Source organism: Colobus angolensis, unplaced genomic scaffold (genome assembly GCF_000951035.1).
Source record: "Colobus angolensis palliatus isolate OR3802 unplaced genomic scaffold, Cang.pa_1.0 Scaffold3, whole genome shotgun sequence".
NCBI classification, from domain to species: Eukaryota; Metazoa; Chordata; class Mammalia; order Primates; family Cercopithecidae; genus Colobus; species Colobus angolensis.
The window spans coordinates 23,224,848-23,241,290 of NW_012116265.1; the positions used below are offsets into that span (position 1 = coordinate 23,224,848).

The 16,443-nt window shown below is 35.0% G+C and overlaps 1 protein-coding gene across 2 annotated transcripts in view; it reads right to left on the reverse strand.

Annotated features, from left to right (window-relative positions):
• PCNX (pecanex homolog (Drosophila)) overlaps positions 1 to 16,443 on the reverse strand; it is a 211,816-nt gene that overhangs the window by 64,874 nt on the left and 130,499 nt on the right. For both annotated transcript variants that reach the window (XM_011949638.1, XM_011949639.1), the window contains 6 exons: positions 11,769 to 11,919; positions 9,946 to 10,087; positions 9,069 to 9,246; positions 6,435 to 6,543; positions 5,190 to 5,319; positions 1,636 to 1,694 (listed from right to left, as the gene is read on the reverse strand). In XM_011949638.1, the coding sequence (XP_011805028.1) occupies positions 1,636 to 1,694; positions 5,190 to 5,319; positions 6,435 to 6,543; positions 9,069 to 9,246; positions 9,946 to 10,087; positions 11,769 to 11,919 (769 nt within the window). The remainder of the gene's footprint in view (positions 1 to 1,635; positions 1,695 to 5,189; positions 5,320 to 6,434; positions 6,544 to 9,068; positions 9,247 to 9,945; positions 10,088 to 11,768; positions 11,920 to 16,443) is intronic.

The window sequence follows — 16,443 nt, forward strand, 5'->3', positions numbered from 1 at the left end:
GGCGACAGAGCAAGACTCCGTCTCAAAAAAAAAAAAAAAAAAGAAGTTGGTTAGTCAATATTAGCCATATTGAGATGGCTAATATTAAGCAGAAATAAACTGTATATAGCAACAGAGAACCTTAAAAAAAAAAATTAAGATAGGCTGGGCATGGTGGCTCACGCCTGGAATCTCAGCACTTTGGGAGGCTGAGGTGGGCAGATCACTTCAGGCCAGGAGACTAACCTGGCCAACATGGCGAAACCCTGTCACTATTAAAAATACAAAAATTAGCTGGGCATCATGGTGCACGCCTGTAATCCCAGTTACTTGGGAGGCTGAGGCAGGAGAATCGCTTGAACTCAGGAGGTGGAGGTTGCAGTGAGCCGTGACTGTGCCACTGCACTCCAGCCTGGGTGACAGAGTGAGACTCTGTCAAAAAAAAGAGAAGAAAAGAGAAGATAAGAGAAGAGAAGAGGGAAAAGAGAAAGAAAGAGAAAGAAAAAGAGGAAGGAAGGAAGGAAGGAAGGAAGGAAGGAAGGAAGGAAGGAAGGAATTAAAATAAACATCACTTAATAGATTATATGACCATTTCTAGAAGTAACTCATGCAAAGCAATAATCTGTAAATGCATGCCCCAAGTATAGTATTGCAGAACGGTAAGATATTCAAAGTGTAATAATTATTTTAAACCTAGTCTAACTGAATAAAATAATGAAAGGAAACTCCAAATTCTAATGTCAACACAATGGCTGTATCAATTCTATGTCAGCACAACACAAAAATGTATACACTGATTCAGGACATGGCCTTTGGTTATGCAGAATGGCATCATCAGCAAGATAAACTAGCCCCTTACAAGCACATACTAGAGCTGAAATGTTTATTTTCTCTACCAGAACATGATGATGATGGTCATTAGTATCAAATAACTAGTTCTCCTTAGTCCAATGTTATCACTGAGAATTAATCAGATTTGAGGGAATTTATGAGTCAAATGGACACAAATATTCCAGTGTATTTGGGAGTAATATTCATTTTAGTAAATTAATACACTGAGGTTCTGGTTGATATGCTAATCTCTCATTCTCTGTGACAGATTACTATTGAGTGGGCCAATAAAATGATGTTTCCCAAAGGACAAAATTAAGAACCATTCTTTAGATAATGGTAACACCAGCAAGGTGTCACCCACTAAAGCTCTATCCTGACTGGCATATGCCCCCACTTGATGACATCTCTGTACACAATAAACTGAATCAAATTAAATTAATATTGACCTAAACATTGAGGGAAGGGTGGAAGGAAATATACTAATAAAACATGTATCAGTCTGACTGCAGACCCTTGAAAACATCTGACCAGTTTTATTTTAACCGTTTTTCTACATTTTAACCTATGTAAGAACTATCTTTGAATGGAATTTTTCATTCTTATAAGCTTTCTTAAGATGCATTTTATAAACGATGGATATATAAATTGTAGATACTGTAATTCACATATATTTTGCAAAAGTAAAACAAATATTTAGTTTTTAAAAGTGAATATTTGGGATTCATAGAGGATTCCCAACAAGTTAGGAGTGAATATAAACATATATATATATATAAAACAAATCTTTAGACTTGCTTCCTTATTCACAAATAGAGCTATTACCTGGATTTCTATCAAGCTGGGAAGCCAGTCTGGTATTTGAATGATCCACTCGTTTTGTGCTAAAGAAAATAAAACATTTTTAGTAACTTTCTTTACATTAAAAAATATTTAACAATTAAGAGTGAGGGAGAAACTATAGGAAATGTATAAAATAAAGGTTGCCACTTTATGAAAATATCTGGAAAAAACCTGTGATTAGTATAACGATAAAATGCCTTGTTAGCACACTTTTAGGAATTAAAATTCTCCCCCCTTCATCACACACAAACACAGCAGATTTTTTTTTTAACTGTACAGTGTATGGAAAGATATCTATGCACGCACTGTGAGAAAAAAGCTGACCAGGATGAAAAAAATGTATACTGTACATGGTTCTTAAAAATTCAGAGAGGTTAGAACATTCTTTGCCAAAGGAAGGTATAATCTATTAATGCTCAGTGATGCAATGTTCTTTGGAACAGTAGTTCCCAAAATGTGGTCCACAGAACCTAAGGCTTTTTGGGCAGTTTTCCAGATCAAAACTATTTTCAAAGTTAACACTGAGCTGTTATTTGCTTTTTACATTGTGTTGACAACTGCACTGGTGGTACTAAAGCAATGGTGGGTAAGACTGTGGTGCCTGGGCATGAATCAAGGCAGCAGCACCAAACTGTTCTACCCTTCGCTGCCACACTTGCACAATAAAGCAAACAAAAAATCCAAGTTTCACATAAAAATGTCCCTAATGAAGCAGTAAAAGGTATCAACTTTATTAAATCTCAACTCACAGTACAGGCCTTTTTAACTCTCTGTATGGCAAAATGAGAAAATATATATGAAGCACTTCTGCTGCCTTCTGAAGTACAATGGCTGTCATGAGGGGAAGCATTTGTGCAACTGCTTGAACTCCGAGCTGAACTAGCTGTTTTTTTTTCTTGGAACACCATTTTTACTTAACCCTGATGGAAAAATTATGAGATTATTTAGATGTGGTCATTTGACAGATATTTCCCAAAAATAAAGAAAGTGAGCCTGTTATTTCAAGGAAAACAACCAGCAATACCTGTTGACAATAATAAAAACCCGAATTTTCAAACAAAAATTAAAATTTGGGAAACTCCTATCTACCACCATAAGCTTGACAGCTTCCCAATAATTAAAATTTCTTTCTGATTGGTGGTGATACCAATGAACGTATTTTAAACATCACTACATAATAAAATGTATCAACATTTAGAAAATCTATATTACTCAATGAAGTAGTATTTTCCAAATGACCAATAAAAAATGTTACAAAATTATGCATGGGTAAAAGATCCATTCAGGGTATAAGACAGATGAGTGGATTTTGATGTAATATAGTTCCAAAAGTTCACAGATACGGTTTTAGATTCCATATTGCAAGTAGCTTTTAAGAAGTTCCCATTTCTTGGGTTTCAGTGAAAGATCAAAGAAAAATATCCAGGATTGTCTTAAAAGGCTATTAGAATACTTCTTTTTTGCCTGGGCAAGGTGACTCATGCCTGTAATCCCAGGACTTTGGGAGGCCAAGGCAGGTGGATCACTTCAGGTCAGGAGTTCCAGACCAACCTGGCCAACACGGTGAGTGTGAAGCTGAATTTTTTTTTTTCAGATACTTCAATCAAAACAATATACTGCAGATGATTGAAAGTATAGGTAGACACGAGAATCCAGCTGTCTTTTAATACGCCAGACATTAAGAGATTTGCAAAACTATATAACAATGCCACTCTTCTCACTAATTTTTGGGGGGAGTGTAAATATAGTTATTCATAACTTTAAAATGTTATTTACACAAATATACAATAGATACATCATTGTTATTTTTAAATTAGTTAATAAGTAAACAGTTGAAATTTTTGAGTTTTCCTTCCCGCTCTAGTAAATATTAGTAGATAAAATCCATTATTTTTAAAACTCTAGTGTTTCCAATAACTTTTAAGAGCATAAGACCGGGCACAGTGGCTCACGCCTCTAATCCCAGCACTTTGGGAGGCCGAAGCGGGTGGATCACCTGAGCTCAGGAGTTCAAGACCAGCCCGGTCAACATGGTGAAACCCGTCTCTACTAAAAATACAAAAACTAGCCAAGCATGCTGGTGGGCGCCTGTAATCCCAGCTACTCGGGAGGCTGAGGCAGGAGAATTGCTTGAACCTGGGAGGCGGAGGTTGCAGTGAGTCAAGATGGCGCCATTGCACTCCGGGAGGCGGAGGTTGCAGTGAGTCGCGATTGTGCCATTGCACTCCAGCCTGGATGACAAGGGCAAAACTCTGTCTCAAAAAAAGAAAAAGAAAAGAAAAAAAAGAGTACAAAGGGGTTCTAAATTCAAAAAGTTAAGAACTGCAGCCATTGAACATTACTTTGGGCTAACTGGTCCAGAAGAATAATAGTAAACAACACAGAAATTCACCAAAATGGGAAATACCATGTGTGGTTTTAGATAAAGGACCAGAGATTTAGTTTCAAACCTACAAACTATTCCACTGTTTAAAAGGTGAGATTACAATTTTCACCTATTAAATATGCCAATTTGTGAAAGTATAGAGAGAAAGACAGTCATGGAGATGGTCAGTAGAATTAGGAATTAGTACAAGCTCTTTCTAAACCAATGTGCTAATATATATTAAAAGCCTTTAAAATGTTTATACTCCATAACTCGTAACTCCTAAAAGCATTCCCTTTTAGGAATGTTTTCTGAAATAAAATGAAATTTGGAGAGATTACATACAAACATAGTTACTAAGCTTTAGATTAAATAGCTAGCCCAAGGAACTAAGCCTAAACGGAGAAAATGATTCATGCACAAAGATGGTCATTAAAAACTTATCTTCTCAAAATAGCAGAAATAACCTATAAAAATTTAGCTTTAGAAATAGCCAGGTATTTCTAAAAAAACTGTAACTCATTATGATGACTGTTATAATGATATTATATAGCATAAAGTTGCAGAGTATTATTAATGTGAAATAATTCTAATATCACTGAAAGAAAAAATATAAAAATGAACATATTCAATCAGAACAATGTTTAAAAATATCTTCTAAGTAGAAAAAAATGGTTGAGCACAGTGGCTCAAGCTTGTAATCCTAACACTTTGGGAGGCTGAGGCAGGTGGGTCGCTTGAGCTCAGGAGTTCGAGAGCAGTATAGGCAACGCGGCAAAACTCCGTCTCTACAAAAAATACCAAAATTAGCTGGCGTGGTGGCTCAAGCCTCTAGTCCCTGCTATTCGGGAGGCTGAGGCAGGAGGATCACTTGAGCCCCCAGGAGGCGAAGGTTGTAGTGAGCCGAGACGCACCACTGCACTCCAGCCTGGGCAACAGAATGAGATCCTGTTTAAAAAGAAAGACAAGAAAAATAAAAAATAAAAAGTAATTTCCTCTGGTCTCTTTTTTTATATACTTTTCAAATTTTAAAAATATTTATAAAGTTTTAGCAAAAACAAATATTTCAACACAATAAATTACAAACAATAAATTCTAATAATAATGCTGTCAATAGTTTTTCCTAGCAGAAAAGATAAAAATTGTCTTTCAAGTGTTTTACTTTACTCACTTATAGTCTCTCTCCCAGAATTTCACAGGTCGGACATATGAAGTGATGAATATTGCACTTCCCAGAAAGGGGTTCAGTGGAGTAGAGAAGAAGGCCGAGACAGCAGCCTGAATAAACAGCATGGCTGAATCTATGGGAAAACTAGTTAAGGACACTGAAATTCATCTGAGCACAGATGCCAAAAACACCTCACAAAAACCTAGCAGATACATTTAGATTACATCAATTAGAGAACTGAGGGTCACCAGAAGAATACAAAAGAAGGTATCACTGGGCAGCCATTAAGGGGTCACCAACAGAAAGACGTACAGAAAGTTCAACTTGGTATGATGTTTTCAAAGGAGCCAAATCAATATTTGTTAATATGTATTTGGTAAAAGTTCATATATTAATCTTGGGAAGAGATGTTAGAGTTCAATTTTCCACAAGGTTAAAACTAAAGCTTGCAGATATCATAAGTCTGTCTTTCCATATCAATGTGGTTACTAACCCTTACACCCTTACTACTATTTAGAAAATACTAAGAAATAGTGGGAGTAGAAAATTTTTTACAGAAGTTTAATTCTATCAGTTTCATATCACATTATGAAAAAATGTTTTGTACCTTCATTTATTAAAAAATAATGCTAAACATTTCTTTTATGTATTAAAGATTCCTGGACTTTAATATTCACATATGCAAATGTAAGATTTTAAATCAGCATTACTTTTTTACAAAACCTGAATACTCTTCTTACGTTCAGATGATCTGTGGACCACAGATGTTAATACAAGTTAAACAATCAACAGTATAGGTGTGGATATAAAAGGTTATGATTTTTTTTTTTTTTTGAGACAGAGTTTCACTCTTGTTGCCCAGGCTGGAGTGCAATGGTGCAATCTCGGCTCACCGCAACCTCCACCTCCTGGGTTCAAGAGATTCTCCTGCCTCAGCCTCCCGAGTAGCTGGGATTACAGCCATGTGTCACCACACCCGGCTAATTTAGTATTTTCAGTGGAGACAGGGTTTGTCCATGCTGGTCAGGCTGGTCTCAAACTCCCAACCTCAGGTGATCCGCCTGCCTCGGCCTCCCAAAGTGCTGGGATTACAGGCGTGAGCCACTGCGCCCGGCCAAGATTATGAATTTTTGACAATTTATTACACAGTAAACTTTATCTATGCCTGTGAAAGATTACATCGATAAACCAACGTTCTTGTCAAGAATATGTCTGCCCATTCTTATTAAGCTTTAATTAGAAGGATACGAGGAACTGCAAAAGGCTGAGCAAAGGCATGGAAAGCAGAACCCCATGTGATCTGCCACGGGGCAATATAGGTATACACGAACTGCAATTTATAAAGGAGTTCCCAAAGCTGCAAGAGTAAAAGAATAGCTGTCAGTAAAAAAAAAAAAAAAAAAAAAACCCTTATCAGATATTTGAATTAGAAAATGAAAAACCTGTAAAATGTATTTTCCTCCTGATAGGGAAATGGCATTGAAATTATTTGCCATTTGCATACTAGGAAAAGATATATCAACTGCCTAAATGCTTATTTCTGAGTAAAGACACTTTCTAAGTAAAGATAGGTAGCTACATATGGATTTATGTTTCATCTGTTTTAAAAAAAAAAAAAAAAAATTCTATGCCCTCTACTGGCCATATTATGCTACTACAAGCAAAACAAAGTAAGGTAGAAAGCAAATAATTGTTTTTGAAAAAAAAAATCAAGATGTTTGCAAAGCTAAAGAATACATATATTTATTTTATTCTAAGACACATTTTCCGCAAATTTTACTGCTATGAAAACTGAGTATGTTTTAAATGTAATGTCAAAAGGAATGTGAAAACAGCAGCTGTAATACAGTTGTCACCGCCTGTTTCCATAAAAATTTAGTTGTGTATACTAGGCATCTGTTCGTAACCTTAATTGCTATCAGTGGAAACAGGATACACATTTTAATTTTATTTAAGGTTGGATATGTTACAGTTGAACAGTTTTTCAATACTGAATCAGAGTTGCCGTACTTGTCCAAGACTGCCTCTGCATGATTAGGCAACAATCCCCTCATCCTTTAAAATACTTTAACTGATTTACAAATGAACTTACTTAACTTCCAATTTAAAAAAAGAAATCACAACTCCAACCAATTAAAAAATGTAGATGAACTGCAGTATTTTTGCCATTATTCAAAATTATTTTTGCCATGACTCAAAATTATGCAGTCCTCGGCACTAATGTAATCAGGATCACGGTAAGTAAAAGCAGCGTGTATATATCATCATGATGCCATTACAATGACTTAAAAGCAATGACTCAGAAACCTCTTCAGATTCTAAGTGTGAAACAAACTGTACTTCAATTTTAACTGTAATATTAAAGAAAAGAACAATATGTAACAATATGTAATGGTTGGTAGGTAAAGGGATTTTTTTATACATGTAATTTTTCTTAAAAGGTTATTAAATCCATGATATACCTTATAATGATATCTTAAAGTAAAAAATATATCTGAAGAAATCCCTTGAATACTACCGATTGTCACTGTTAAATTCTATCTACTGACCAATTCGAATACAAACTCAAAGGGACAGCTTTCTCTGTTTTGTTCATTGGTGTAGCTTAAGCATCTAGAACAGTTCTAAAACAGGTTTTTGTTTTAAAAAATATATTTAACAATAAAAGTATTAAGAAAATCCAAACTAATTCAGTTAAGTGTAGCAACTATATTTCAAAGATTATTTACTTTATATTTTACTGCAACTTTCACTTTTTTCCAACCAGTATAAGATGAAATACAATTTTCAATCTAAATATTTGAGTTTGTGAGAAACCACATGCTTCTTTATACAATTCTCTGATTAACTTTCTGGCTTCCTCCTTTGGTTAATAACCATACTCACTAGAAGAGGAAATAAATGATAAAAATGCAAATTAGTGACTGAACAGATATAATACTGAAATATTTTAGAAGCTATTTATCACAAAATTGAAATTGACTATCAATGAAATGGCTTTCCATTTTTACTGTTCCCCATCCTAGATCAGACTACTATCACATCTGAATTACTGTCATTATCGCTTAAGCTGTTCTCCATACCTTTAGGTTCTCTCTTCCCCAACTGAAGCCAAATGTGGCTGACCAGGCTAACTTTCCTAAAATTGGAATTTCATTGTGTTTTGCAGCTGTTCATTTGCTTCAGCTCTCTGTTACCTACCAAATGGGATAATATATGTCAAAGTCCTTTGGATGTGGTCAGTGTTAACATGAAATTTAATCACTATTTCACTGACAAATAATCTGACTGTATAGCCTATTTCATTGAGAAAGGTAGTGTGATTCAGCAAAATGATTCCTGGGTTAGGAGGCAGAGGACCAAGGTTTTACCATCTAATTTGTAAAAGGCCTAAGAACATCTATCTTATGGGTGGATAATGAATTTTAGCAGCAGCCTGTAAAGTTCAGAGTATTCTGCAAATGTCACATCAATCTAATTTCTGACTGCTCCCACTTAGCCTCAATCTCCTCAGCATCTACCTGTTTCACTGGGCTACAGAGCCCAATTCAATTATTACCACTTCTGTTTCTAAAATTATTCAAAACTATATACCTTTTGAGAGATTCTATATATTTCAAAATATATACTTATTAATGTTTCTCTAATGGTTTTAGATAACTTAATCTTATCTTCTCAGCGATAGCAAGAAATATATCTTTTATAAATCACAGTGACTATCTTTGTTTAGGGATTCCAATGTGCTCCTAAATAACTGGTTGAAGAGAGATAACTTAAACAATAATACATCAAATGAAGTGTAAGAAAAATCCTGACTAAATAGCATATAACTCAGGGAGATAGTTTTTATAGAGAAGGATACTCCTTTCAGTGATAAATTACCTTGTTGAAGAGTATGGACATAAAGAAGAGATCCAACAGCATGGTCTCTGAAAAAGCTTCATAGTCAAATTTGAAAAAGAGCACAGTAAAGATGACTGTGACATACTGATATGTAGGGCTGCTAAAAGAGGATCGTAGCAACTTCAAACCAGCAATGGTGATCATTAAAGCACCTAATCTGTGACACAAAGAAAACACAAATCAACTCATGACTGAAAACATTAGAAGAGACAGTAACTTAAAATAAAATTCACCATTTACTTTACCAAGCCTACAATATATACATTAAATGTAAGCGTCCAAAAATGATGTATACAGCTAGGTAAATCACATCCTGAAAGTATCTGACTATTCCCTTTTAATTCTATTCATTATGATTCTCATCCTTTATATAAGGGACCATGTTTTTAAAATAATCATATTATAATTCTGACATCTGATTTTCTATTTTCTCAATATTTCTATTACTTTAACACCAACTGCATTTAGCAAATGAAAAACATTAATGCTGACTCAGCAATAGGTACCTGCTCTATTAGGCAGGCTCATCAGATGACTATGGAGGCAACTGACCATTTATATGGTGTAAGGTACACAGTGCATCAAAATAGCCATCTAATATTAAAAATTAACCTTATTTTTAAAATGTCCTCTCATAAAATATCAATTGACAATGAGATGTCTGGAGTAGAGAATATGTTAACAGCAGAAACAAATGTTTAAAAAAGGGAAGTCAAGGACAAAATGTCACCTAAATTTTTAATCTCACAGTGCCTTGCATGAAGAAAACAATTATTTAATATTTGATCAACAACTTAAGACATTGTTTATAACAGCCTCCAGTAGTCAGACAATATTAGAAGACTACTATACTTACTCTGTATCCAGTTTCTTTGGACTAGCAATTGTCTCTGCACTGCTGCTCAGTTCATTGAGAACAATCAATGGATAGATTATATTCTTCTCCACAAAAAGAAGCCACACATGAAGTTTCTCAAACCACATCATCGTGGCTGCATCTAACAAGGCAGTATAAATCAAGAAGACTACATGTCATCTAACGTATGAAGTAGTTTGTCAATGTGATGAGAAAGAAAAATTTTACAACTCAAATTTAGTACCAAACTACAAATAAAATGTTTTTAAAAAGCCAGTACTTTAATCAACTGTCAACTTCTGTGAGCTCTCAGATACTTACAAATTAGCAAGTTAGACATGATTTATCATTTAGATGAGTTTCAAACTTTAATTCTTGAAACCTCAGTTTTTAACCATAATTTTTCTCATTTATGCTTATAACTTATCGAAAAAAGATGACTGAAGATCATTAGATTGCTCCTTCCAGCCAAAATAAAAATACGATATGATTTGAATTCACACACTTAAGAGCAATTTTCATTGCCAAAAATTTTTTTCCAATGCTACAATATTATTTCATCGGGGAAAGTGTCTAGGATAAACTAAAAGATTTAAAACATGGTTCTTTGGCTATCTGAAAATAGTATCACCTGGTTTTAGGAAGTTCTCTAAGATATAATATTTTTTCCTTGAGTTGCTAAAATCAGTACAAGAAAAAAACAACTTTGCTGTTAGTAGTATAAATGTCAAAATGTTATGCTGATTCAAAATTTGTATTTAGACTAAATGTTCTAAGGTTTAAAAGATCAATAATTTATTTTAACGAAAAGTGTTGGTCTTTAAAACAAACTAGATATGTGTCATCATTTATATATGAAAGCAGTAATAGTTCACCATTAAAAACATATCTCATTCTGAGTTATTTTCCTGATGGTATAAATGGGCCAGATTCTTATGCAGTTTCATGTCATTTTCCTTTTTGAGGAAGCTTTCAAAGGCTTCAGAGTTCTCTAAAAAAGTTATCTTCAAGCAATTGAATGATTTACTCTATAGTAATTTGCTAACTGAAAAAAAAGTGTGAGAAAAAAGTTGGCTTATTTAATAATCATTGGTATACAATAAATTGTGACATAGGTATGAACATTTATTATTTCTCTAAACTGAGGAAGTACAATATATTATAGATAATGGGGCCAATGAACAAGAGCTGAATACTTTCAACAGGAAAGAAAGGTCAGGGTTTACAGTGGTAAGGAAAAAGCTTGGCGAGTGAATTAGCCTTCTATCTCTTTTCCATCATTTTATACTTTATTGCAAATCTGAACTAATAACAGCAATTAAAAATGTTTTTAATTTCTTTTCACGTTGTCAACTCTTTACACTCCTCTCTGGTAGGACACAGTGTCTCTGACAGAAACAGGAACAAAGACCATTCCACCTCCCTACACATTAAGTTAAAACTATTTCAAGTAGAGAGGCCTTAAAGAGGACTGGATTGCTTGTATGGCACTGAAAACTAATTAGGGGGAAGAGCAGGGTCAGGAAAGAGAAGTAATGGACATACAAAAGAGGATTCATCAATGAGAAGTCTGTGAAGAACAATTTAGAGAGGCGAGAAGTAAGTTTCTTCTGTGGAAAATTGGCATTGTAACACTGACACTCATATTTCAGCTAAATTAATGCATCCTGCAAAAGATTAGATTCATTAACAGCTTCAAACTTAAGCAAAAGAAACACAAGCCAAATGTTCCATGATGATATTCATTTAATTCAATCATCTATCAATATAGCAAAGGGAAAACCTCAGAGTATTAAAAAGAAAAGTGCTAATGAAATACTTACTTCGAACTTCATACTGATTATACTCGAGTGTCTTTAGCAGAGGATGAGAGAAACAGTGCCATGGTAGCTGTTTTCTAACTTGAGGCAGCACATAATGGGTTACAAAACCCACAAAGCCAACCAATGTATACAACACATACTTGAGGGCAGGCTAAAGAAAATAATAATAAAAGTGATAAAATTAGGAGTGATTCTGAGACTTACTGTAGAAATTCTAATTTGTCAGTTCAGTTTTCCATCTGATAATGAACAATGTCCATTTTAGAATATAAGAACTAAACATTTTTCTACAGTTAACATTTCTAAATTATGTAGATTGTTCTAATCAGCCTTGAAAGTTAGTGACTATTCCTATATCACAGATATTCTGAAATGTGTTAACTACTTTCTCTGGTGTCTTACACTATTGTATAACGAGAGAGTGGCCTAAGGTGTATTGCCTATTACATGAATGTTCTACGAGATGTTCAGAGCAATGTATTAAATTGTTTTCAGTAGCAGAGATGATGGGGTAAGGCGGGGTCCACCCGGAGTAGTTGGCTGCGTGCACTGGTTCACAGTACATGGCTTAGCACACGGCTGTATACCTGTCCCACGGCATAGAGACCCAGGTGCCCTGCAGCCGCTGGCTTTGGTCACTGTGGTAATGTCATCTATAACCATCACTGACCTGTTCATCACAGCCAGCAAGAGCCCAGCCCAGTCTCTCCACTGCTACCCCTCATGCTTCGCAGCAGGGTCATCTGTTCCTTCCTGGATTGCATCACCAATTACAACAAGGCCTAAAAGCTTGATGCATACCTGTACAAGTGCACAGGACAGAGACCATTTGTGACTATGAAGGTTGTGGCAAGGCCTTCAACAGGGATTGCCATCTGAGCTGCCATATCCTGATTCATACTGGAGAAAAGTCATTTGTTAGAAAGATGTATGCATCTTAAAACTTTTCTTCCCTGCTACCACCAATAGCCAAGTATGCTGACTGGAGACTCAAGGACCAGCCTGCCCAGACCCAACACCACAGGCACCCATGTATGCTGATCCATGGGCCAAGGACTAGTATACCTGACCCACTGCAGCCACTACTGGTGTCTGAGGACTAGCCTGCCTAGCATCTGTATCCCCAGCAATGCCTCACCACAGCCTCTATGAACAAATGCAGCCTGAGTCACTGAGGAATTCACAGACATGACTAACACCGATTATGGCCAAAGAAATCATATGGAGAGTACGCTACCATGCACAACCAGAATCAGAGACAAAGCATCCTGTCCAACCAACACTATAGATATATCTAAAGGAAACAGTCTTTCTCTCCAAACGCCAATCCATACAATTGGAAAAACTGTTATATCAGATGTATCAATGTAAGGACACAAGAAACATGAAAAAGAAAATGTAACACCTCCAAAGGAACATAATAATTTTCCAGTAACAGATACCAAAGAAAAGGAAATCTATGAAATGTCTGAAAAAGAATTCAAAATAATGATATTAAGGAAACTCAGTGAGACACAAGAGAACACATAAGAGTAATACAAAGAAATCAGGAAAACAATTCATGATCTAAATGAGAAACTCAACAAAGAGATATATCATAAAAGGAAACCAAACAGAAATTCTGGAACTCAAGAATTCAACAAATGAAATAAAAAATACAAGCAAGAGCTTCAACAATAGATTAGATCTAGCAGAAGAAAGAATTTCTAAACTTTAAGATGGATCTTAAAAAAAAAAAAAACGGAAGGAAGGAAGGAAAGAAGGAAGAAAGGAAGGAAAAAAAGCTCACATGATATATATGACACTGCAAAAATGACCAAATATTTGAATTTTGGAGTTTCTAGAAGAAATGAGCAGAGGCATAGAAAGCCTATTTAAGGAAATAATAGCTGAACACTTCCGAAGTCTTAGACATCTAGATACAGGAAGCACAAAGTTCTCAAATACAATTCACCCAGTAAGGTCTTTTCCAAGGCACATTATAGTCAAACTGTCAAAAGTCAAAGACCAAAAGAGAATTCTGAAAACAGCAAGAGAAAAGGGTTAAGTTATATACAAGGAAACCCCCAATAGACTAACATCTAATTTCTCAGTAGAAACCTCACCAGCCAGAAGAAAATGAGGTGACACATTCAAAGTGCTGAAAGAAAAAAACTCTCAGCTAAAAATACTATACCAAGAAAAGCTTTATCCTTCAAAAACAAAGGAGAAATAACATCTTTACCAAAAAGCAAAGACTAAGAGAACTTATTACCACTAGACTGGCTCTACAAGAAATTAATGAGTCCTATAATTAGAAGCAGAAGGATGATATCTACCATCATGAAAACACATGAAAGGATAAAAACATGGGTAAAGAAGATAAACGAATGCTTTTTTTTAAAAAAAGTCAAATGTTATTACTACAAAAAACCAATCAAATTGGAGAGTAAACAATAAAAGAGGAAGAAAGGAACAAAGGATATATAAAACATTCAGAAAACAATGAAGAAAATGATGGGAGTATGCCTTCACCTAGCAAAAAATCTTGAATGTAAATGGCTTAAAATTCCCCAGTTAAAAGATATATACTGTCCAGATGTGTACCCTGATATCAACATAAATAAATAAAAATATAGTCTGCTTGAATTTTTTTAAAAAAACAGTCAAATTATATGCTGCCTACAGGAAACTAACTTCCCCTGTAGACATACACATAGATTGAAAGAGAAGACATTTAAAAATATATTCCAGACAAATAGAAACTAAAAGCATATTGGCAGAGCTATACTTGTATTAGGCAAAATAAATTGCAAGTCAAAAGACATGAAAAGAGACAAAGAATGTCATTATAATAATAATAAAGGTATTGGCCGGGTACAGTGGCTCATGCCTGTAATCCCAGCACTTTGGGAGGTCAAGGCAGGTGGATCACGAGGTGAGGAGATCAAGACCATCCTGGCAAACACGGTGAAACCTTGTCTCTACTAAAAATACAAAAAATTAGCTGGGCGCGGTGGCAGGCACCTGTAGTCCCAGCTACTCAGGAGGCTGAGGCAGGAGAATGGCGTGAACCCGGGAGGCAGAGCTTGCAGTGAGCTGAGATCGCACCACTACACTCCAGCCTGGGTGACAAAGCGAGACGCTGTCTCAAAAAAATAAATAAATAACAAAGGGATCAATTCAGAAAAGGGTATAACAATAATAAAGACATATGCACCCTACACCAGAGCACCCAGATACATAAGGCAAATATTATTAAAGCTAATGAGATAGACCTCAATAGAATAATAGTTGGGAACATCAACGCCTCAATTTCAACATTGCACAGATCACCTAGACAGAAAATCAACAAAGAAATATCAGACTTAGTCTGCACTATAGAACAAACAGACCTAACAGACATTTATGTCATCCAATAGCTGTAGAATACACATTGTCCTCATTAACACATGGGACCTTCTCCAAGACGGACTATATGCTATGCAACGAAACAAGTCTCAGCAAATTTTTTAAAGCTGAAATCATATGAAGTATCTTCTCAGACCATTATGAAATAAAACTAAAAATAAATAACAAGAGGAACTTTGGAAACTGTACAATTAAACAGATATTAAATAATGTGCTTCTGAATGAAAACTGGGTCAATGAAGAAACTGAAAATAAAATTTAAAAATTTCCAATACAAATGAAAATACAACGTACTAAAACCTATGGAATATAGCAAAAGCAATGCTAAAGGGAAGTGTACTGTATAGGATAGGATAGGATAGGATAGTACAGTATAGTATAGTACAGTACAGTATAGTAAAGTATATAGGCAATAAATGCCTCCATCAAAAAAGTAGAAAGACTTCAAACAACCTCATGATGTATCTCCAGGAACTAGGACCTAAGAAAGGTAAGAGCAGAAATAAATTAAATTAAAATGAAGAAACAATACAAAAGATCAAGGAACCAAAAAGTTAGCTTTTTGAAAAGATAAATAAAATTGACACACCTTTAGCCAGAAAAAGAAAGACCCAAATAAATAAAATCAGAGATGAAAAAGGAGATATTACAACTAATAGTGCAAAAATTCAGAGTATCATTAGTGGCTACTATGAGCAACTATATGCAAATAAATTGGAAAATCTAGAGAAAATGGATTAAGTCCTAGACACATACAACCTAACAAGTTTGAACAATGAAGAAATCCAAAAGCTGAACAGACCAGTAACAAGTAAAAAGATAGCAGCCATAACAAAAAGTCACCCAATAAAGAAAAGCCCAGGACCAGATGGCTTCACTGCTGAATTCTTCCACTGTTGGTGGGAATATAAATTAGTAAAACCACTATGGAGAACAGTTTGGAAGTTCCTGAGAAAACTAAAACTAGAGTTACCATATTATCCAGCCATCCCAATGCTGGATATATACTCAAAAGAAAGGAAATCAATTTTATTGAAGGGATACCTGTACTCAATGTTTGTTGCAGCACTGTTCATATCAGCCAAGATTTGGAGGCAACCTAAGTGTCCATCAACAGATGAATGAATGGATAAAGAAAATGCCGTACATATACATGATGGAGTACTATTCAGCCATAAAAAAGAATGAGATTCTGTCATTTGCTATATCATGGATGGAACTGGAGGTCATTATGTTAAGTGAAATAAGCCTGGTACAGAAAGACAAACTTCACATGTTTTCACTT